At 38.1% G+C, this 24251-nt stretch overlaps 1 protein-coding gene across 1 annotated transcript in view; it reads left to right on the forward strand.

Annotated features, from left to right (window-relative positions):
- Positions 1-15877, forward strand: part of bche.L (butyrylcholinesterase L homeolog) — a 40018-nt gene extending 24141 nt beyond the window's left edge. The window contains exon 4 of the mRNA XM_018263742.2: positions 14982-15877. Coding sequence (XP_018119231.1) covers positions 14982-15106 — 125 coding nt within the window. The 3' untranslated portion in view covers positions 15107-15877. The remainder of the gene's footprint in view (positions 1-14981) is intronic.
- Positions 15878-24251: the final 8374 nt, after the last annotated feature.

Below are 24251 nucleotides of genomic sequence, written 5' to 3' on the forward strand. Positions count from 1 at the left end.
CAAAAACACCGGTGCAAAGGAAGGAAAATGTGAGAAACGTGAGAAATCTATATGTGGGGGTGCTTGGTTAAGATCTGGCCACACACGGTTTGTGCACAAATTAGTCACATTGTTTTGTACCCCAGGTTACTGATGCATCAACAGTGGAAATGATATGGATATTGGTTAGGTCAATATTTGTTATGACAGTGATAAGCCCTACTCAAGGGAGAAAACATCTTTATGTGAGACCTTTGAAATATGCCCCTACTCTAAAATACATGTATATTAAAACAAATTTAAAATATAATTTATTTATAATTTAAAATATAAACTTGTTAAATTAAATCAGAAAAATGATATTATATGTTATGAACACCTTTGGAGCATTGCAACAAAAAATATACTACAGATGGGTCAGAATTCCAAATCTGAATGATACTCTCATTCCATGACCCTTTCTTCTTTATCAGCCCTTTTGGGATATTGCATGTCACATAAAACAAAGCCAAATCCCAGAGAGTAACTGAGTCTGGTGTGTGTGCTCTTCTGCCTATAACAGTCACCTGGCTTTAAGCATAGTCCTCAGCTACTTGGGTGGCCAAGAACATGGTTTACTGTAAACACCGGTGATTGTCTTGTCAGGTGAATAAAGATGTTTTAAAGTATACAGCTGTCTGCTGTTCCGTTGAGTGCGCACTGCAAGGGAATCATGTTCACTGTGAAGTCTCCCCAAGCTGCAGGTTCGGGGTGCTGCACCCGGACCAGAGATGTGGAGCAGTGAGTGACCTATTAACATCAAATTCTTACTGAATGGTGAAGTTGAATTTTAAGCGATAGGTCCAGGGCAGCTGCACCCGGACCCCCTCACTCACAGGGTGAACGTTACATGATTTATGCCCATTTATCTTAAAGGGCTTGGAATGTAGTAGGGTTGGAGTGCTAATTGGTATATTGGCCAAGTCTTACTGAACAAGAAGCCAGATAATCTCACAGGGGTTGGATTATGAAACCAGATTTGACTGTGGTCAAAAGCAGGAGATCAAAAGCAGGAGATACATGCAATGGACAGGGACAGTGTCAGGGCAGTGCAGGAATCAGAAACCGAAATGTTAAAGTAGGATCCAGAAAACATGGTTACCTATGTTTCAGACTACCAAAATATTTAATTTGATAGATGAACTTCTATGTAGTCAGTAGAAAAAAAATCCAACCTTTATGTTGCCAAAACTAAAAACTGGACAAATTGAATAACCATATGGTGCACAGATTCCAGAAGGTTCACAAGGTTATCCATTAGATCAATGATTTTTTTGGACATTGATGTGTCATGATTGTTTTTATATACCTATATTTGGCCCAGTATTTATATGATAAATATATGCTAAAAACATGTACACAAATGTTTAAAATGTGGAGAAAACCAGTCACTTCTGTACTTATCTATAATGATTTTAGAATAGCGATATTAACTAACTTGATGGGATATGGAATAATAGCATGAAATGCAAAGAATATTAAACCATGCAACTTTGCCATGGGGATCTTATGCAAACTTGTAGCGAGAGCACAACACAACTGTTTTTTATATTCACAGGAGCAACAAGATAAAAATACTTGTAGTGAAAACATGAATCATGCATATATGGAAGTACTGTAGTAAAGTGTTCCTGTTATTACGCATTTGCCACAGTTTACAACAATATTACATTTTATATTTTTTTGTCAGCCACATTTCCTTTTCATATTATGCAATGATTCCAAATTTATACATCTCTAGAAAATGCCAATATAATTTGGTCCCAGATGTTACATAAAGGACACAGTATTCCCAAACCCAAGATTTTAATACATGAAGTTTTGCATTATGTCTTGTGCAAGGGCATTTTATTTTAATTATGGCTGGAACACACTAATCCTTGTTTATTAGCAATAGGCTCATTTCTGTCCAGGGTAGTCATTTCACACAGATTGATGAGGTCAGTGCTAATAAGATGTATGACTTGCGATTTGATTTGTAACCGTATCACTAAAAAAGTAAACATGCGGCCAGAATGTATCAGCCTGTTTTTCCTTTTTTGCCCCATGGAATTTTAGCACTATATGAGACAAAATCACTGTAGAACAATTAATGCAGTAAATATATGTATAGAAACATAGGTCTGGAGATGAGACTTTTGTCACTAGTATTTCTTTTAATGAAAGGTTTTATTTTATATACAGGGAGAGATAAAGCCCAACAATGAATGTATACACCCAGTCAGAACACACACACAAGTTCTGACCTCATCAGTTTTCTCAGCCATATTATTTCCAGAAATATTTACCACCTCTCCTTGAGCTGCATTTATTACGGATGGAAAAATAAATTTAAAATAGCCACTACTGCAATTCAGAGCAGGCAGAAGTTGTGCAACGCAGTATGGAGCCAGCTTCATAAAAAGGCTGACTCAGGTGTGACTCAGTCCTTTCCATAGCTTGCAGACCTGTATGTCCTTTGATTTGCAAGCATATCACATGCCACCTCCAGACATGCACACACACACGCATCCAGGCACAGGCAAAGGCATTAGTTGTCTAAGGAATTCTACATTTAGGGGCCTATTAATTATGCTGTGTAAAATTAAATTATACGAGAAAGATGGTGTAAAAAGCTGTGCAAAATAAACGGTAAATATATCAAAAAGTGTGATATTATACGCCATGCAAATGCCACATTTGCTCCCATTATTTTACACTGACATCAAAGAAGAAGCGTGTAAAAAAATTACGCCTTTTTTTTACATGGCAGTGCCTGGCCAGGTGTGGTGAACTATTCTGCCATTTTTTTACCCCACATAATATGCCCCTGTAGTGAATGATTTTGGCTTAAGGTTGATGGCACAGGGCTCTTTCTTCTCAAGCATATGACAGCCAGCAGAGAGCTACCCAAAATAGCCCATTCCATTCTGCCTATCATTAATTGGAATAGGAAATGACTCTAATAGGGGCAGATTTATCAAGGGTCAAATTTCGAAGTAACATCATATTCAACCGAATTCGATTCAAAGTCTTTTAAAAAAAAAACCTTCCATTTTTCAAAGTCCACCAATTGACTCCAAATAGGTTCTAGGATATCCCTCATAGGCTAAGACAGCAATTCGCCAGGTTTTAGATGCCGATTGATTGAAGTCGAATTTTTAAAGAGATAGTACATGATAAATTTCGATTTAATTTGAATTTTCACTTCGACCCTTGATAAATCTGCCCCTTAGGGGCAGATTCATTAAGGGTCGAATTTCGAAGTTAAAAATACTTCGAAATTCGACCCTCGAATTGAAATCCTTCGACTTCGAATATCGAAGTCGAAGGATTTAGCGCTAATCCTTCGTTCGATCGATCGAAGGATTTTTCGATCGAAGGATCGAACGATTAAATCCTTCGAATCGAACGATTCGAAGGATTTTAATCCAACGATCGAAGGAAAATCCTTCGATCAAAAAAAGGTTAGCAAACCTATGGGGACCTTCCCCATAGGCTAACATTGACTTCGGTAGGTTTTACCTGCCGAAGTAGGGGGTCGAAGTTTTTTTTAAAGGGAAAGTACTTCGACTATCGAATGGTCGAATAGTCAAACGATTTTTCGTTCGATTCGTTCGATTCGTTCGATTTCGTTCGAATTCGAACGAATTTAACCAATTCGATGGTCGAAGTACCAAAAAAATACTTCGAAATTCGAAGTATTTTTCATTCGAATCCTTCACTCGAGCTTAGTGAATCGGCCCCTTAGTGTGCATTTATGGGCTGAAAAGCAGCAGTACTGGAACACGTCAGACACCCCTTGTGTTATCATTCTGAAGAATTATACAAATGGACCCATGCCAATATGCTTCATATTAACCCTTTTGGTGCTGATTACTTTTATGAAATATGGCAGATACTTTTTAAGACTTCCATTCAGCAATACCCAAATTCATTTCATATAACCTTGGCTTCAAAGGAACAGTAACACCAAAAAATGTAAGTGTTTTAAAGTAAGGAAAATATAATGTAGTGTTGCCCTGCACTGGTAAAACTGTTGTGTTTGCTTCAGAAACACTACTATAGTTCATATAAACACGCTGCTGTGGAGCAATGGCGGAAATTGAAAAATGGCTATATGGCACAGGTTAACTAATGGATAACAGATAACACCATTATGTTCTGCAAAGCTTATTTGCTATCTGCTGTGTAACCTGAGCCTTTTCTCCTTTGAATGGCTGCCCCCATTGCTACATGCCAGCTTATTTATATAAACAATAGTAGTGTTTCTGAAGCAAACACAGCAGTTTTACCAGTGCAGGGCAACACTGCATTATATTTTCATTACATTAAAATACTTTTATTTTTTCGACATTACTGTTCCTTTAACTGAATGAAATTAAATCAAGTGGCTTTTTCCCCATTTCAAAAGTACCTTCAGAACCTCCTTTGCCCTAACACTCTTTCTTTTATTCTCAAATGTACAGTTTATACAGTCACATGTTTTACATTGACAATATTTACCTCTCAGTCTTCCTTATTTAGGCAGAACAGTTTTTTGGACCATTAAAGATGTGGCGTTCTGGGAAAACTGTGGAAATCTGTTCAATTGTGTGATCTAGACCATAGGTCTTGATTTTAAGAAAAATGTTTTGTTAAACAATAGAATATTTTTCATATATAGAACCAACTGAGCTCCACTGGAGAAATTTGTTGGCATAAGGAAAATGCAAAGGGCTGCACAGTAACAAAGAGCAAGTTTAGAATAAACAGAAACTGCCAATATTATTTAATTGCAGAGTTCATTGCTCCTTTTCCACCATTTGATAGTGTGCATTAATTCCGTTTTATACATTCCAGAGGAAATGGATTGGATGTTCTGAGAATATTCTTTATGTCACAGGAAATGTTGGGCCTTTGCCTCTATGATAAATTGCAACTTTCACAGATACTGAAAATGCAAAATGTAAGGCAACCCTGCACAATATATCTCAGCAACAGTAAATGTCATGGATCTAAAGAATACACATCTGAATCTAAAGCAGTATACAGTAATTTTCAGTAAGTAAAAATACCCCATGCACCAAGATGACTTTAATTATACAGTTAGCTAAAAGCTTTGGAGAAGGGGAATTACATCTTATTATGAATAATGATAGCTGTAGCAAACATTATTGCATCTGCAACACCTAGCGTTAATGGAGTGTGGTGTTCTCCTTAAAAGTAATTACAATTCACATAAGGGTGGAGGCAGACCCTTACATTTGAATTGGATGTCATAATCTTATACACACAGTTGTTACTGGAAACTAGTCATATAGTAAACCAAAATGCTGGAATGCCTGTTCAGAATAAAATTTGATTACCTTATATTGAGTCCTGATATGGTTGGTTAATTTGCAAGGTACATTTTCTCTCTTACTCATGTATTTATTTTCATTTTAAAGGTTAAAAACCTTTAAAAACTGGCTAGTTAGTGAACAGTTTTCTCACACTGCAGAAGTAAAGCACACCAGGAGACTGGCACAGGGCCATGCTTGATGCTGCATGCATCAATTCTTACCATCCATTTCTCCTTGGCACTCTTTATATTTTAAAAAATGTGCCAGCGAAAATGCGCTGGCATCCAAAAAACGGACACCGGTGTCAGAGAATTTTCACGCCCGTTTCACGAATCACGCAAATTCCTAGAGAATTTGCGCCTGCCGAATAAATTCACACATAACTAATTGTGATCCAAATTACAGAAAGACCCCAGGTCCCAGTCATTATTATGTATGATACATCCAATACCTGTATTAGTAAATAACAGCCTTTGTTAAAGGGAATAAGGGATCAAATACACAACTGCCAAAAGGAATCACATCAATGATATTATAGTCTCCTATAGACTCTATTTTATCCAAATAATCACATTTTTTAAAAATGATTTCCACTTTCTCTGTAATATTAAAACAATACCTTGTATCCAAGCTAACATGTGATTAACCCTTATTAAAAAGCAAAATAAGCCTATTGGGTTTATTTATTGTTTACATGATTTTCTAGTATAATAAAGGTGTGCATATCCAAATCATGGAATGACCCGCAATTCAGAAAACCCCAGGTCCTGAGCATTCTGAATAACAGGTCAATTATACCTGTACTTGATGAAGCTGTGTAGGTACGCTCTAGATAAATATTTCTAGTTACCTGATTAAGAATCAGTTTTTGTATGTCAGCTCTGCAGAAACATGACAGTAGAGTGTGGGCTAAACCAGCCCATAACTCCACTGGGACCATTTGACAAATTAAAAACTTTCTGTTAACACCTGGCAGCAAGTGTGCACCACAAACCTAATAATAGTATACCATGCACATGCAATAAAAATAGTTTTATTTTGCAGCATTGTTGTGGTGCTTTTGTTCCTCTCAATCTACCCATTTAAATGATCTACATTAGGTTAATTTAAGACACAAAGAAACTTTTTACCCTTGACAAATAGCAGATGTTTCTAGGGCTTTCAATGTACAGTGTTCATTTTTTTTTTGAAGTACTAGCATTTATCACTCTTCTACAAAGAAAACCAATTTGCAATGTTTATTACCAATAAACCACAGCATATGCTGGGTCATCTGAGAAAACAAAAAGGATATAAAATGAACAATATCATAAAAAATGGAACATCCAATATGAGAAACATTCTTTAAGCAAATAAAACACAAAGCTGTATAAACACACTGAAGCTAGCAGTCAATGGCCATATAATATATTATTGATTTTAAGCCCTGATGGAAAATGCCCTACTAACCTACTCACCTGTGTATTACACATAGCAACCATAGGTACTATAAGACTGCTATAATATTAGCAACTAATGAAAAGGGAAAAAGGCAAAATAAATATTCAAAATACAGTGGTTTAGAAATTATTAGTGGTGCTTGCGAAGCAAAGCATCACTAATGTTATCTTGCAAACTTATTAGTGGTGCTTGCGAAGCAAAGCATCACTACTGTTATCTTGCAAACTTATTTTTATTAGTGGTGCTTGCGAAGCAAAGCATCACTACTGTTATCTTGCAAACTTATTTTTATTCTTCTTCCGTATGAAAGTTTGGCGCATAACTAGTCCCGCACCGTTTGTCCTAGACCCATGAATGAGGTGTCAAATCGTGCGGCTTAATCGGGAATGGGGTGGTATGACTTTTCTAAGGGGTGGGTGGTTAATTGCCCCTTGCGGGGGCAATTAACCACCCCGAAAAGTCCCATAGATTAACATTGAGGCCAACTTTTGACGGATTCTAGCGCAGAGAGGGAATCTTGTAGAAACGTTAAATTTACCACATTTGAAGAGGTTTGCGACCTGTGTCAGATGATACCCCACACGAGGGTATAAGTTTTACCCCCGGGGCAGGAGAGGTCCCCAAATTTGCCCCATTGACTTATAATGGGGAATTTATCGAATAATTAGTTTGTCGCAGACCCATGAATGAGGTGTCAAACCGTTCAGCTTATTCGGGAATGGGGTGTTGTGACTTTTCTGTCCTATTTTGGGGACCCAAAAAAGTGAGCGGAGCCGCAAACAACCAATCAGATTTTCCCTATTGACTTCAATGAGAAAATGTAAACAGCTGTAATTCTCACAGTAATAAAGCCAGAGCTCCCAAACTTGGCACCGTGGGTCACTGGGTGACTGCAGCCAAAATTTACAAAAAGTGGGCGGAGTCTACAACAGCCAATCAAATTTCAGCCATTCAATTAAATAGGAAAATTTTAAACTGCTGCCGCTCTTACGACGGTTAATGGCAGGGTCCTCAAACTTGGCACAGTTGGTCACTGGGGGACTGGGATTAAAATTAAGAAAAGTGGGTGGAGCCAAAACCAACCAATCAGATTTCTTTGATTGGTTTTAATGGGAAAAATTAAGAAGGCTGCCATTCTCTCAGTATTGATGTCAGGGACCTTGAATATCACAAATGTGGTCGCTGGGGGTTTCCACTTCAAGTTTAGAAAAAGTGGGCGGAGCCACCAACAACCAATCAAATTTCATTCATTGATTTTCAATAGTAAAAAATAGAAATGCTGCCATTTTTACACATTAAATGACAGCATTCCCAAACTTTGGTATGTTAGTCACTGAGTGACTGTGGTTCCCAATTAGGAAAAAAAGGGGCGGGGCAACAACAGCCAATCAGATTTGGGCCTGAGTTTTGCCACGGCAAGCACCACTCACATTTTCTTCAGGAAATGTACCTCTCTAGTTATAAATTATAATTATTAGCAAACATGTCTGATAGCATACAAAAACAACAAAATAACTGATTTAATAGGTAATAAAAAACATATTTGATGGCAAGAGAGGACAGGCAAGCTCAGGAATTGGCAAAGTGAGCATTGGACATTAATTTAGCTAAATATAGTGCACACTGAAGTTGTGCTAAGCTAGACAAGTGTTTAAAGGGATCTTTTGAAGGCAACAAGATTGGGAGAAAGTTGGACAGAATGTAGTAGAAACTCCAGAGAGGTGGAGCAGCCCTTGCAAAGTCTTAAATTTGAGTATGTGGTAGATACTACTGTAAAATTATGGGTGTTGGATGGGGGAAAGACAACGATGTCTGTCTTAGAGAGGTTTTTTGGGTAGCATTCAGAAATCTTTGTATAAAGAGCTAAGAAGAAAGAGTTTAGAGCTCTTGGTTGAGAACAGTAGAGGAGAGATATATTTGAGAATCAGTATAATTTGAGAGTCAGTATAATAAAACATGATAAGGAGTCTTGGACAGAGTCTTGAGGAACCTGAGGATAAGCAATTTGAGTGGAAAACCAGGACAAAGCAGTGCTATGGCCAAGATAATGAAGGGATTGGAGGGGGAGAGAATGGTTATCAGTGTCAAACACAGCTGAGCCATCTTGGATAATTAGTACTGAAAGTGGTTTTGGCTTTAGCTGATAACAAGTGATTAGGTAGCCTGGTTAGAGCATGTTCTGTACAGTTTGTGACCTGTGATATGTGATATGTCCAGATTGTAGGGGGTCCAGCAGGTTATGGTCAGAGAGGAATAGTATTGGTTGCTTGTAAACAATACATTCATGTAGTTTAGAGATAGAGGAAAACAGTTGGGTTACAGATGAGGGTTACTAAGATTGGAGGGATCAATAAATGGTTGCAACAATTTTCAAATATTAATATACCTGGTGCACCTGTGTGCTTGCTCCAGTATGTGCATTTTTCCATTGCAATTGTTAAGTGAGCTTAACAACAATTGTATCTGTTTATATGACAAAATGGAAGGTTAGTATTTTTATGAAGCAATTCTAGGCATGTAGCATGAAAATAACAGTGCTACATTTGAGAGCAAGCAAGTGCAACTTCTGTGTTGTTTATTCAGATACTGTATGTATAGCACTTCATGTTTCTGACCTTATGGGTCCTTCCTCTGGTGCAGTTTACACAAGTGTCACTTGCTTGCTCTCCGTGGACTTTATTATTTTCACGATATTTGTTTAAGTGGACTTGGAGACCCTAAACACTGTCTGATTCAGCACTGACACATAGAGGCATAAAATAGCTCATTATTGAACCCTTCTAGGCATGATCATAACAAACTGATCTATTGGAAACACAGAATAACTAGAAACATCTGCTAAAGAAAGATACTGTAAATATTTTGACTATATGATTCTGAACAGCTTTGTGCTAAGCAGTGGTTTGGCATTTTACCATCAATTCACTTTGCAAAGCTTTCAAACATGTCCAGAGTACGTAGCAGGTATACTGATAAACCACAGAGTCCGGCTGTCTACATGAAAGAATGCAGAATTGAAAAGAAGATATGTGAAACTCTATATTCTAATATATATATATATATATATATAATATATATATATATATATATATATATATATATATATATATATATATATATATATATATATATATATATATATATATATATATATCTCAATTTAGGCCACTAACATAGTTGATCAAAGATTTGATAAAATATTTCACACCACAGAGTGGGCTTTTTATCAAAGTGAAAATATTTCTATTGAAAATGGTGTACTGCGTGTAAGGACATAGCTAGTTCCTGTTCAGGTAAGTACAAGATTTATTTCTAACTTAAGTGCAATAGAACCAAAGCCTGTCCTTCCCTATGTGACTGCAGCGCTGTTATTGGCTTCTCACCTTATACTGTGCTTCTGGCAGGGACCAAAAAATGTCCAACCCTCATTTGAAACACAGACAAGGACCACAGAAGATGTATAGGGAGCTCCATTAAAGTGAGATTCTTACTTGCTAGTTACAGTACCAGGCTGCAACAGGACTGGACCATCAAGACAAACTGGCAGTTAAAAAACATTTAAGTGAAAAAGCGTATGATTAGGGGGCAGATTTACTAAGGGTCGAATATCGAGGGTTAATTAACTCTCGATATTCGACTAGGAACTAAAATTGTTCGACTTCGAATATCGAAGTCGAACGATTTAGCGCTAATCCTACGATCGAACGATCGAAGGATTATTCGTTCGATCGAACGATTAAATCCTTCGAATCGAACGATTCGTAGGATTTTAATACAACGATCGAAGGAATATCCTTCGATCAAAAAAACGCTGGCAAGCCTATGGGGACCTTCCCCTTAGGCTAACATTGACTTCGGTAGCTTTTAGCTGCCGAAGTAGGGGGTCGAAGTTTTTCTTAAAGAGACAGTACTTCGATTATCGAATGGTCGAATAGTCGAACGATTTTTAGTTCGAATAGTTCGATTCGAAGTCGAAGTAGTAGTCGAAGGTCGAAGTAGCCCATTCGATGGTCGAAGTAGCCAAAAAAACACTTCGAAATTCAAAGTTTTTTTAATTCGAATCCTTCACTCGAGCTTTGTAAATGTGCCCCTAAGTGTCCCTTGTGGCACAAAACACATAAGGCTGTTTTTTGTTATAATGCTTTTTAATGAAATATTTTTTTTAACTACTTAACCTTGATGGCCCAGTCCTAAGCTAGCCTGGTAACTATCAAGTAAGAATTTCTGAAAACCTCCCTTAAATTGAAGGTCTGGCTCATGTATATCTGGACCCCCCCCCACATTTTTTGGTGAGTTCACCCCACTAAGATTTATTGGATTCATCATTAAACATAAGCCCCAATAAAGGGGCCATTTTAAAAAATAATAAGTTTTATCCCAAAGTAAAACCACCATCATACATTATTAATTATTGCCAACAAGATTAGGTGTTTTTTCATTTATCCTAAATATCTCCTTTAACTCTGTATTCTAACATATTCCATGCATCAGCAGAGTTGGCATTCCCTATAGAAGGTTAACAAACATTGCAAAGCAAACATTTTGAATGATGATTTGCCAATGCTAAATCATGTAATTACTTTTTTATGTCATCCTTCTTACACAATTCTCTGAAGCATATGTAGACTATTTTAATGCCATATTATGAGCAAAGTCTGTTAAAGAGGGTGGAATAAGAAAATTATCCTCTTAAACAGCTGTTTCCTCCTCCTGGGACCTATTATTATACACATGGCGTCTGGAATCTAAAATGTACTATATTTTACTCCAAAAAAATTTGTTGTAAAAGTAAGATGGCTGCCATGTTTATGAAGCATCACTGTAGTCACAGCATGTTTAGTTATTAAGTAATACTCAGTCTCATTTACTCATGTCATTTATTTTACACTAGTTTTACACCAATAATAACCCCACTTGTTTACTCTAATACGAAAAGGGGAGTGAAATGTGTACATAAAATACTTTTATGTGACTTTTTTCAAGCTAATATCTTTTTGTCACTGGTACCATGTTGGGTTCACAGTGCAAGTTTATTTATTAGAGCTCCAACATGGCTATCTATGTATAAGGAAGTACATCTAAGCATAGAGAGCAAGCAGAAAATGAAGCTAATAAAGTACATCCACTAATAGAGTGAATACATATTAATGAAACAACATTTAAACATTCAGCTCCCTCTATTGGTACACAACATACCAAATTGTCAGTCTATCAATTGAAATGATCTACAATTTTAACCTACATTAGACCAATGGTTCTTCTATAAGATCTCACTTGGTCCACTCGACACTTGAAACCTTAGGCAAACAACACACTGTTCTGCATATAGATGTCTGGTGACAGATTACCCTTTCTATTTTTGGAAAAACTAAATGCCTGTGATAAACAGTTATGATAAACTGTGTTGCCTTCCCAATACTTCTCCAGCCTCCCGTATTAGAGCAGCTAACCTCAACCTACCCACCCCAATTATAGTGGACATAAACATATATATTTATTTAAACCTTTATGTTATTTTTTAGAAACTTATAGTGAACCAAAGAATTTGTAAAAGTCAAGTGTGGAATATTCTCACACATAGTGCATAAAAAGAACTAGAGTGAGATACCAGGGTGTAGGGATGTGTAAGCAAATGGTATACTTCAGAAACTTAAGACCGCACTTGGTTATTTCAAGGAATGCCGTGACCATTTTAAAAAGACCATGTGGAAATTTTACAGAATGTTATTTCTAGTTATAAGCTTATGCTTACTATCTCATCCCCTCACCCCTGTGTTTGTAACGTTATCCCTGTATAAGTGTCATGGCTTGTCACAAATAAGTGACAGGCAGAAGCCTATGTGCTCTATACTCCGGGTACATGTATTTGAATTGATGATAGGCAGGGAACAAGATTATTAAATAAAATAATTTCATTTTAATTTAAATTTAAGTATGAAAAAAACAACACATCAGGAACAGAGCAAGGAGTAATGAGAAAATACTTATTTATACCAAACAAGTGGTTGGAGGTAGGCGGCAAACTATAATAAGTCTGTAAACTGGCAAAAGGTCTGGGCAGGCAGGTGGCAAGGAGAGTCTGACAGGCAGGCAGGCCGAGGTCAGGGGCAGGCTGAAAACAGAGGAAAGTCCAGTAAACATACCAAAGTTAATATCAGGAGATCAAATAGTAATCAGGCAAGGATGGGAACTGGAGCACAGGAACCAGGACATGAAACAGGGAACCAGGCGGGAACTCAGGAACAAAGGCAGGAATCAGGCACAGCAGTCACAGGAACAAGATATAGTAGGCTGGATCTGGCTGTAAAGCTTCAATGACCAAGCAACCAGGAGTTACTTGTAACAGGCTTATACAGCCCATTAATTGATCAACTGAGAACACTTAAAGGAAAACCATACCCCCAAACTATGCAGGTTTCTATAAAATATATTTCCTAAAACAGCTCATATGTAAAACCAGGCGCGTTTCAAGCATCAACGCTGTCTGAGGCAGCGTTCACAATGCCGCCCCCAGGCTTACCTTGGATTGCCGATGATAGGTCCAGTGGGGGGCGCTTTGCTAGCGCAGAGTGCAAAATATCGCTCTCTGCGCTAGAAAAGCCGAATTTCCGGTTTCATAACCGGAAATTCGGCTCTTAAAGTTACAGGATCGGCTTTTTGCCGCCCCTGGTAATTTCTGGGGAGCTGCCGCCTGAGGCAAGGTACTCACCTTGCCGCATGGCAGAAACGCCCCTGTGTAAAACCCTGCTTTATGTACATAAAACATTGTCATAATAATATACTTTTTAATATTATTTGCCATTAGGTAATCCATAATAGAATATTGCCATTTTAAGAAATAAGGGCCACCCAGGGATCATAGGATTCACAGTGCACAAACAAACCAAACATTAGATGACATGAGCCAATTAACAGAGTTCTGTCTTTTGCTCCCACACTTCTTCCTGTTACAATTAGAGCTGCATTGTTTCTGGTCAGGTGATCTATGAGGGAGCACAAAGAATATCATAAAATGGTGGTTCAAGGTAAAAGATGTAAAAAGGTGATATTATTATACACTGTCTAGTGCAAAAAAAGAACTACAAGTATGGTACCCATTAGCAGGAAACCTGTTATCCAGAAAGCACCGAATTACAGGAAGACCATCTTCCATAGACTCTATTATTTATTATTTATTTTTAAAATGATTTCTGGAATAATAATACAGTACCTTGTACTTAATCCCAACTAAGATGTAAATAATCCTTATTTGATGCAAAACTATTCTGTTGGGTTTAATTAATGTTTAATTGATCTTTTAGTAGTCCAAATTACAGAAAAAAATAGGTCCTGAGCATTTTGGCCCTACACCTGCATAAGATTTTTTATAGCAAAACCCAATAAGGAAACTACATATTAACTACAGTCCTTATTTATTTTAACACATGCCCTTTTTAAATGTACTTCTTCCTAGGTTCCTGCATTGGAAAAATCAGGACCAGAAAACTTTCACATCTGAATATTAGGGGGCCCATTTACTTAGTTCGAGTGAAGGAATAGAGGTAAAATAGTGCGAATTTCGAATGGTTGAATACTTCGACCATCGAATGGACTACTTCGACCTTCGATTACAACTTTCTACTTAGAATCGAACGATTCAAACTAAAAATCGTTCGACTATTCGACCATTCGATAGTCGAAGTACTGTCTCTTTAAAAAATTCTTCGACCCCCTAGTTCGCCACCTAAAACCTACCGAGGCCAATGTTAGCCTATGGGGAAGGTCCCCATAGGCTTCCTAACAATTTTCTGATCGAAGGAATATCCTTCGATCGATGGATTAAAATACTTCGAATCTTTCGATTCAAAGGATTTAATTGTTCTATCGAACGATTATTACTTTGATCGCTCGATCGTAGGAATAGCGGTAAATCCTTCGATATTCAAAGTCGAAGGATTTTACTTAGACGGTCGAATATCGAAGGTTAATTAACCATCTATATTCGACCCTAGGTAGTTGCGTTGTATGTTCATTTTATTTTAAATGTATTCATTAACATGAGATTCCTTGTCCAAAAGATAGATTCTTGTGTCTGATAAGGTTCGCCAAGGTACTATTCAAAAAGAAAATGCATTAATTGACTCCACCTTTAAGAACTGTCATTAGTACTGCTTTGTTTTCAATCAATGTAAATACAAAGATTCAAATGTAGATTAATTTGGCCCTTGTAATGTTTTTCAGGAAATATTGATGAAGTAGAACGGCAGTGGAAAGCTGAATTCCATCGCTGGAACAATTACATGATGGACTGGAAAAATCAATTTAATGACTATAGCAGTAAGAAAGAAAGCTGTGATGGTCTCTAATTAAAAAGCTTTACCCTTTAAAAAAATCACCATATTATGATTAGTTGATATAAACATGTTGGTAGTCGTTTAAGGTTTACCCATGTTGCTTTAAAAATGAATGAACACAAAATCGAAACCGATATTGATGCCATAAGATGATTTACAAGAAACGTAGATGGCAAGCTTGCAGTCTTGTTGCTGTTTTGGGACAGGACACTAAAAGGATTTATGAAGTGACAATCAAAAGTATAATACTGTAAAAGGTGCTGACAATAAAAGTCAGCTGCCAGCACAGCACTGTCACAATGCACTAAAGGAGAGGAGCTCCTTTGGAAATATTGCCTGTAGGAATTTATCTATAGGTAGTGATCAGTTTTGAAGTGAAGGAAAAGTCTACTGGCTGCAATATTTTTGAAAAGAAAGGATAACGTGCTCAAAATCAGACATGTCAATTCTTATGTGTCAGTGTCCTTTGTTTAAAAGAAAAGCACATTTCTTTTGTATTTATTTATCTTTTTTTGCAAACCCTATTAACATTTAACAACTTTCTAAGTCTGTACTGGAGAGTAGAGGGATGGTACCTTAAAAATGCCTGACAAGTCCCTGCTCACTGAGTTATTTTATTGGTTGTCCAGCAGCGCTGGCATTCTAGTCTTAGATTAGAAAAGGAAGAGCTGGTTAGTTCAGATTTAAAATATAAAAAGTGGTGAAGATTAAGAAATACACAAGCTATGATGGTCTACTGTCCTTTTTCTTTTTAATAAAAATAATATATGTGTGTAGAAGCAAGATTTGTGTCTGTGTATATACTTATTCATATATTGTTGTTACAAATAGGGGGCTTTATGTCATCAATTCCACTGTATACAATAATTAATGCTTCTCAAGCCTCTATGCTATGTCAACAAAATACATGTTTAAAAAAGTTCTGTAAGGGGGCGTGGTTTGGCTATGGCCGCGAGCAGACGTTAGCTGTTTGAGCTCCGTGCACAGAGTCAGCATTGAGCTTGCTTTTGGACCTGTATTTCGCTATGGGCAAGAATAAAAGAGGTCGGAAGAGTCCTGATGACCTGGAGATTGCTCAGACAACTCGTTTGACGAGATTTTTTCAAAGACGGTCTGTATCTTGCTCAGATGTCCGCGAGGGTTCACCCGACGAGGCGCCATCTTTGACATTGACGCACATGGTAAAGGATCTGCCTGATTCCCCAGAGGACCCCGAGACGAGCACTGATTGTCCAGCAGAATCGGATATGGCGGCAGGTATAGTGCCCTTACCTTCTGTTGATCCTGTAACTGCCGTTGACCCCGTCACTGCCGTACCTACAGCGGCCTCCCCGCATTGGGAGAGTGGGGAGGATTGGCAACTGTCTCTATCTCCCCCTCCTGCACTGGCTTCCGTTAATCCTCCATCGGATAAAGGGGACATTTTGGCCTCTAGGCCCGAACCAGCCTCCGAGCCTGTATTTCCCCAGCCACAGCAAACTGCGTCACAGCAGTCACCTCAAAATGGCGGTCTAGGACAGCGCATGCCGCGCACTAACAATGATACCGCTACCACGCAGATGGATTGGGAATTAAGGGCACATATTCTCTCATTACCATCTCGGAGAGATATTGAGACGCTTGTTCATGATACTGAATCTGCATTAAAGATAGAGATTGCCGCCCTGCATGGTAAATTGTCTGACGTCGGGGAAAAATATTCTCAATTGGAGACGTCAGTTCTCACTAACTCAGAGCACATCGCTCAAATGGATGTGACGATCAATCAATATGAGGCCCGCTTTTGCCATCTGCAGACTCTTTTGGATGATCAAGAAAACCGATCTAGACGGAATAATATTAGGGTCAAAGGCCTTCCTGAGTCGGTAGGCCAACAAGAACTTTCCACTGCAATAACTGCCCTGTTTAATATTCTTCTGGGCGAACAACCTGAGAAATCCATTATACTGGACAGAGTTCATAGGGAATTGAGGCCGAAAGATCTTTTATCTGATTCTCCACGTGATGTTATTTGTAGAGTCCACTTTTATAAGGTGAAAGAGGCCATCATGATGAAAGCCAGAAACAAAAATGAGATCGATTTTGCTAATGCCAAAGTGAGGCTATTCCAAGATCTTTCCAGGAATACCCTACGTCAGAGGAGAGCTCTTAAACCTGTGTTGGATCTTCTTAAAGAACGGGACATACGCTATAAATGGGGATTCCCTTTTGCCCTGTCTGTTTTGAGAAATGGTAAGCCGATTACTATCAGGGCTCCTAGGGATGTCCCCACTTTTCTGCAACACCTAGACCTTCCACAGATTTCGGTCCCGAATTGGCACTCCTGGGAATGGCTCATGTCTACCGCTGATCAACGGAGCAACCCTGCTACTTCAAAGAATCGCCCAGTCAGAGAACATACACCGCGAAGTGGACCCAGTACTCCGACCAAGAAAAGAGTGGTAACTACCTGAAAGCGTTATGTGACTCTTTGTTCCATTTGAACGAACTTACTATTTTTTCAAGTACCATGCTTGTCTGACGCTCTAAGGGTCCAGAAGCATTACATATTAATGTTGCATTTTACTTGTGTTACTCTGTTGCACTAGCCCGGCTAGGTTGCTGCCACATTTCTATAACCATCTTAATGTCGCAGTCCATACTATACCCTACTCCCCCACATAGGGTATTTGAACCATCCGAGATTTTTGTAAGGTTTGCCTTTACTATTTGCTTTTTTACTGATGGTTTGGTTCATTTTTTCAAACAGTTAAAATGTTTTGGGAAAACATTGTTTTTGATGTTAATGCCTATTCCTCTTTTTCAGTCACTTGGTCACTGCTCTGTCTACATGAATGCATATCTATCTAACTATGTCTGACGTTAAGATTTGCTCCTACAATGTCCGTGGCTTTAATTCTCCAACAAAGAGGTCGCAAATATTGACAGGTTTGCATAAACAAAAAGTTATGATAACAATGTTACAGGAAACTCATTTCAAGTCGGGTCACAGGCCACAATTTACAAATAGGTATTATCAAACATGGTTCTTCAGCGATAACCCTGATTCTAAAAGTAAAGGAGTGACAATTGCTTTCCATAAAAATCTTAATTTTTCGGTAATAGATTCGATTGTGGATCCCAGGGGACGGTACCTTTGCATTAAAGTTAATATCTCAGGCCAGATTTTGACGCTGATTAATGCTTATGCACCAAATCACAGCCAGCATAAATTTATGGAGAGTTTATTGACCCGACTTGATGGTTTTTCTGAGGGGGTGCTTGTCATGGGTGGTGACTTCAATGTCTCTCTAGATCCTAGGGTTGATACATCGACTGGGAAATCCTGTGTACCCTTTAGCACAATTAAAAATATAAAATCTCAACTCTACACTAACCGGTTGATGGATACTTGGCGAATTTGTCACCCCACTGATAGGGACTACTCCTATTTTTCGCAAGTGCACCAGACTTATAGCAGGATTGATTATTTGTTTGTGTCGCACTTTGCTCTGGATTGGGTGGTGGACTGCAGTATAGGCATTCAGTTGCTTTCGGATCATGCACCCATATTTCTGACTGTCGTTGTCCCCTCATTACAGCGTAAAGCATGGTCATGGCGGTTAAACGAATCCTTGCTCAGAGACACGGATTGTGTTAATGAAATCAAGACTGAAATTGCCTGTTTTAGGGACATACATAAAACTGATACTACCCACCCGGTGACAAAATGGGAAGCTCTTAAAGCGGTCCTCCGAGGCATCTTTATAAAGCATGGCACTAGACTGAAAAGAGCTAGGTCTAAACGTATATCTGATCTATGTTCTAGCATATCTAAATTGGAATTGTTGCATAAAACCTCTTTATCTGACAATGTTCAAAGGGAGCTTATTAATGCTAGGGAATTATTAAAAGCTGAATTACATAAGAAGTCGATTTATGGTTTGCAGAAATCTAAATGTTATTTTTATGAACATGGCAATAAACCTGGGAAAGCTCTAGCACGTGCTCTTAAGCAGAAAATGAACACCTCCTTTATTTCAGCTATAAAAACCCGTAATGACAAGGTGGTGTTCAAAACGCAGGAAATCGCCACTGCATTACAAAAATACTATACGGATTTATATAACATTCAGAACCCTCTACAGCATACGGATAAACAATTTGTAGTCAAATTGAAGGATTATATTCAGCGAACTGCGCTCCCTTGTCTTAAGCAGACTGATATTGATGCCTTGGAGGACCCGATAACTATGACAGAATTGTTACAAACTATGAAACATGTCAAATCGGGGAAAGCACCGGGCCCAGATGGGCTAACTGCCCTCTTTTATAAGACGGTACAGGATGATATTTCAGATTTCTTACTCTCTGCTTTCAATAATTTTGATTCTCCTCTTAGAACCCCCATGACTATGCTGGATGCTCATATCTCTCTGATTCATAAACCCGGGAAGGACCCTTTGGCCTGTTCGAGTTACCGGCCTATATCACTTTTAAATGTAGATACTAAGCTCTATGCCAAGATACTCGCAGAGCGACTTCAGATTCACCTTCCGTATCTTATTCACTCGGATCAGGTTGGTTTTGTTCCGGGCCGAGAAGCCAAAGACAATGCTTTGAAAGTTATTACAATCATGGATTTTGCGCAGCGTCAGGGGGTCCCTATATTGGCTCTGTCTACTGATGCTGAGAAAGCGTTTGACAGAGTCAATTGGACCTTCCTGCAAGAAACTTTGTCACAAATTGGATTAGGGCCCAAGGCTAAACAACGAATTCTGGCACTTTATTCGACCCCCCAAGCTAGAATCAGGGTAAATGGGACACTGTCGGAACCAGTGAAAATATACAATGGGACGCGACAGGGTTGCCCCCTGTCCCCGTTATTATACGCTTTAGTTATGGAACACTTGGCTGTAGCAATTAGAAATAACCCAAACATTACTGGTATCGCTATAAAAGGGAAAGCACATAAATTGGCTTTGTACGCAGATGACCTGTTGACCTTTATATCCAATCCGATTGTATCTCTTCCAGTATTGATGTCAGAATTTAAGACCTATGGGGATTTTAGTAACTTTAAAATTAATATGGATAAGTCTGAGGCATTGAATGTTTCTTTACCAGCCAATATGCAACGTGTACTGCAGTCCAACTACCCATTCCGCTGGAGGGAGACATCGATAAAATATCTGGGTGTCAATGTCTCGGCAGATCTAGATAAGCTTTACCAACTTAACCATGAACCCTTGCTTACCCAAATCAAAAAAGATCTTATTCATTGGAGACCTCTTCACATCTCCTGGTTTGGGCGTATAAACACAATAAAAATGAATGTATTGCCGAGAATTCTTTATTGTTTCCAAACCATACCCATCCGACCTCCTAAATGTTTTTTTGATAGATTGCAATCTGCTTTTATTGATTTTGTATGGGAGGGCAAGAAACCCAGGATCAGTAAAAATATCTTAGAACGACATAAATCGCGTGGAGGTTTAAGTCTTCCCTGTTTGAGAAAGTATTTAAGGGCTACTGTACTTAATAGGATTCTAGAGTGGTTCCACCACCATGGGACTAAACAATGGATTCAGATCGAACAATCATTATTGGATAGACCGTTACAGGCCTTATGGTGGTTAAATCCCTTATTGCGCCCTGATGCTAGCACACTTCCCAAGATATGTAGGGATACTCTCTTGCAAGCTGATCAATTCCTTAAAGTATCACCATCTCTTATTGCACGTAATGGTCCTCTTTCCCCTATAATAGGAAACCCTGATTTTCCTCCAGGTATGACCCGAGGCCTCTTCTTGGGGAGGAGATATAATGAGAGTCTTTATTGTTCTCAAGTTTTACAGAACCAGCAGCTTATCCCTTTGCCGACCCTATGCCCTCTAGAGGCTGACACTTTCCTTTTGCGATTAAAATATACACAGCTCCAACACTGGCTAAAGAAGCGGTTGAGTTCTTGGCCTCGCAATTTGTCATCTTCTCCTTTTGAAATGCTATGTTCTCAAGATTCACCAGTGCAGCATGCAATATCTGTGTTATACAATTTACCTGATCCTGGGTTGGATAATGTGTTACCTAAATATACGGTTAAGTGGGAAAATGAGTTGCAGACACTATTTACGAGGCAGCAGTGGGAAAATAGTTTTTTGTTGACACATAAATTCTCCATTGCGTGCAAAACTCAGGAAACTAATTATAAAATATTATCCAGGTGGTACAGATGTCCCGATATTCTGCATGCAATTTACCCTACTGTTTCAAATCTTTGTTGGAGGTGCGATAGGGAGATTGGTTCTCCTACACATATTTGGTGGTCTTGCACTAGCCTACAGCCGTTTTGGGCCTCTGTATTTCATATAATGGGTAAATTAACCGGATTAGATTGGCAGCCAACACCGGCTGTGGGTTTGTTGTCTATCCTACCAGGTTCTCCTACGAAATATAAAAAATCGTTAATTGGTTTTTGCTTAGGTGCAGCTAGATCTGTTATCCCTCGCCACTGGAAATCTGTTACTCCCCCGACCATAGCTGAATGGATCTGTGAAATGGGTAACATCATGCGGATGGAGGAATTACTCAGTTATTTCCACATGACGCAAGAGGCCTTTGTGGGTACATGGTCTCCTTGGGTACTTTACCTGGAGCAAAATCGCTGAAAATAGCCACACATGGACTAGGAGCTTGCTTGAGTTTTTTGGACTGTCTTATTCTGTGTCTACTTTGCTATTCTGTTTGTCGATAGTATCTTGTGGATGGATGGGCGAGTGACCAAGTGACTTTTCCCTCTCCCTTTCTTTTTCTCTTCTTTCATTCTTTCCTTTCTCCATTTTTTCTTTTTTCTTTTGTTATTATGTCTTTTGGTTTGATTGTTGGCTTATTACAGAAGCTTATTCGTACTGACGGAAATGTGCTCTCACTGGAATTTGCTTTAGACTTGCTGAACCTGATGTCTGTATTGTTTCCTCATGTGTTATCATACTGCATTTCCTTGTACTTATATGCCCTGCAATGATTTCTTTGCTTTTTTGAAAATAAAGAATATACAAAAAAAAAAAAAAGTTCTGTAAGTATCATTAGTATGGGCTTTGTTGCACACCCAAGAACTAAAAAGTATGTAGTTAGTTGTATCTGCTATTTTGTGCTTCTGTACATATATGACTTATGCAGAAAAATAACGAAGTGTCTTGCCTTTCAACATCCTCACTGTACGACATTCAAACCTGAATGCTAATTGTATAATACAGGACCAGCAGACTTCATAATTGTTGTTGTGTTTGTTCATCGGTTTATTGTGTACCAATCCAATAAAATATCCTCAATATCACCTGCTTCACAGGTTCCATGCTAAAGTATTTTGCAGTTAACCTATTTCATAACGCCTTATCATTCCCTGAAGGAAGACATTGACATTTTTCGCAGAGTCAGGAGGGCTCATTTATAAAAGCAATTAATATTTTAAAAGCAGCGGCATAACAAGCTGGCACCGGGCCCCTCCAAAAAAAATTATCAGAGGGGCCCAGTGTGGTCATTCTTACCCAGATCACCATCCTTCCACTCCCTGGCCACCAGTGTCCTCCACTCCCTGCCTGGCAGTAAGAAAGCGGTTGGAAGGGGATTCCATTACTAATATATATCTATATATACACATAGTCCATGAGCGTTCAGCACACCATTAAGTAGAGAATGACCCAGGTGCTACTCTCAATAGCGGTATGCAAAAAAACAAAAAAATGAGGTGCATACCAGGAGCGTTTTTCAAATAGTTAAAAAAGTTCAATTGAACATCATGGTCTTAGGCACAGACCGAAACGTTGACCTGTTTTTTTAAGTGCATTAAATAAAATTTAACTTTTTTAACTATTTGAAAAACACTCCTGGTGTGCACCTCATTTTTTTGTTTTTTTATATATATTTATATATTGATGCTTTGGAAGTGATGCCATGCGGTGCCTGCTAATTTCGAAAGCATATATATATATATATATATATATATATATATATATATATATATATATATATATATATATATATATATATATATATATATATATATATATATATATATATATATATACACAGTAACCCAAAAAAAAATGAAAGTGTTTAAAAGGAATGACAATGTAATGTACTGTTGTGCTGCACTGGTAAAACTGTTGTTTGCTTCAGAAACACTACTATAGTTTATATGAACGGGCTGCTGTGTAGCCATGGGGACAGCCATTCAAGCACCGGCTACACAGTAGATAACAGATAAGTTCTTAAGAATCCCATTGTATACTAGAGAGCTTATCTGTTATCTGCTGTGTACCCTGTACCTTCTCTCCTTTTTCATATTTGAATGGCTGCCCCCACAGATACACAGTAGCTTGTTTATATAAACTATTGTGGAGTTTCTGAAGCAAAAACACCAGTTTTATCAGTGTAAGGCAACACTACATTATATTGACATTATTTTAAAAAACTTTCAGTTTTTGGTGTTACTGTTCCTTTAAACTGAAAAATGGTCTGCACTCACATGACTTAAAAAATTAACCTGTTTTTTATTAAAGAGTGACTGGCGTTTCAGCTAGCAATCTAGCCTTTTTCAAAGCATGTAAAGCCTAATAAACTCAAAGTGGTGAGAAGGATCTTAAGTGACACCACAGCACGTTACTAGTGAGGGACTACCCAACCCCCAACACAGAAAAAAGAAATAAAAAAAGTGAAAAGGAAATAAGAAACAATAATAGTGGTGTTAGGATTAGGATGTCCTGTTATCGACCTGTTGTTGCCAGAGAATAGAAAATTACGCTATAACAATTCTTTGTCCTTTTGTCCTGGCACTATACTTACTTACTTGGATTACAAAGTATCTACACTAATAACAAGTGCACAAACATTGACCTAGTAAATATGTAAGTGCATACTGATGTGTACAGCTTAGCTAAGACTTAAGCTATATATGATTTACCAGTTGCTATTCTCATACATAATTCCACAATGCTGATGCACATGACTTTTGTTTAAAAATTAACCTTTATTACTTATATTAAAATCAGACAGGTTGGCCTGTCTTATATGTACATTTACAAACTGTATATAAATGCATACACACACAGCTCCCAACGTTTATTGTTTAAAACAGTCAATGCAAATCTGGTGCAAATCTCTATCATCGTGCATCAGG

The sequence above is a fragment of the Xenopus laevis genome, chromosome 5L (genome assembly GCF_017654675.1).
Source record: "Xenopus laevis strain J_2021 chromosome 5L, Xenopus_laevis_v10.1, whole genome shotgun sequence".
Taxonomy (NCBI): Eukaryota; Metazoa; Chordata; class Amphibia; order Anura; family Pipidae; genus Xenopus; species Xenopus laevis.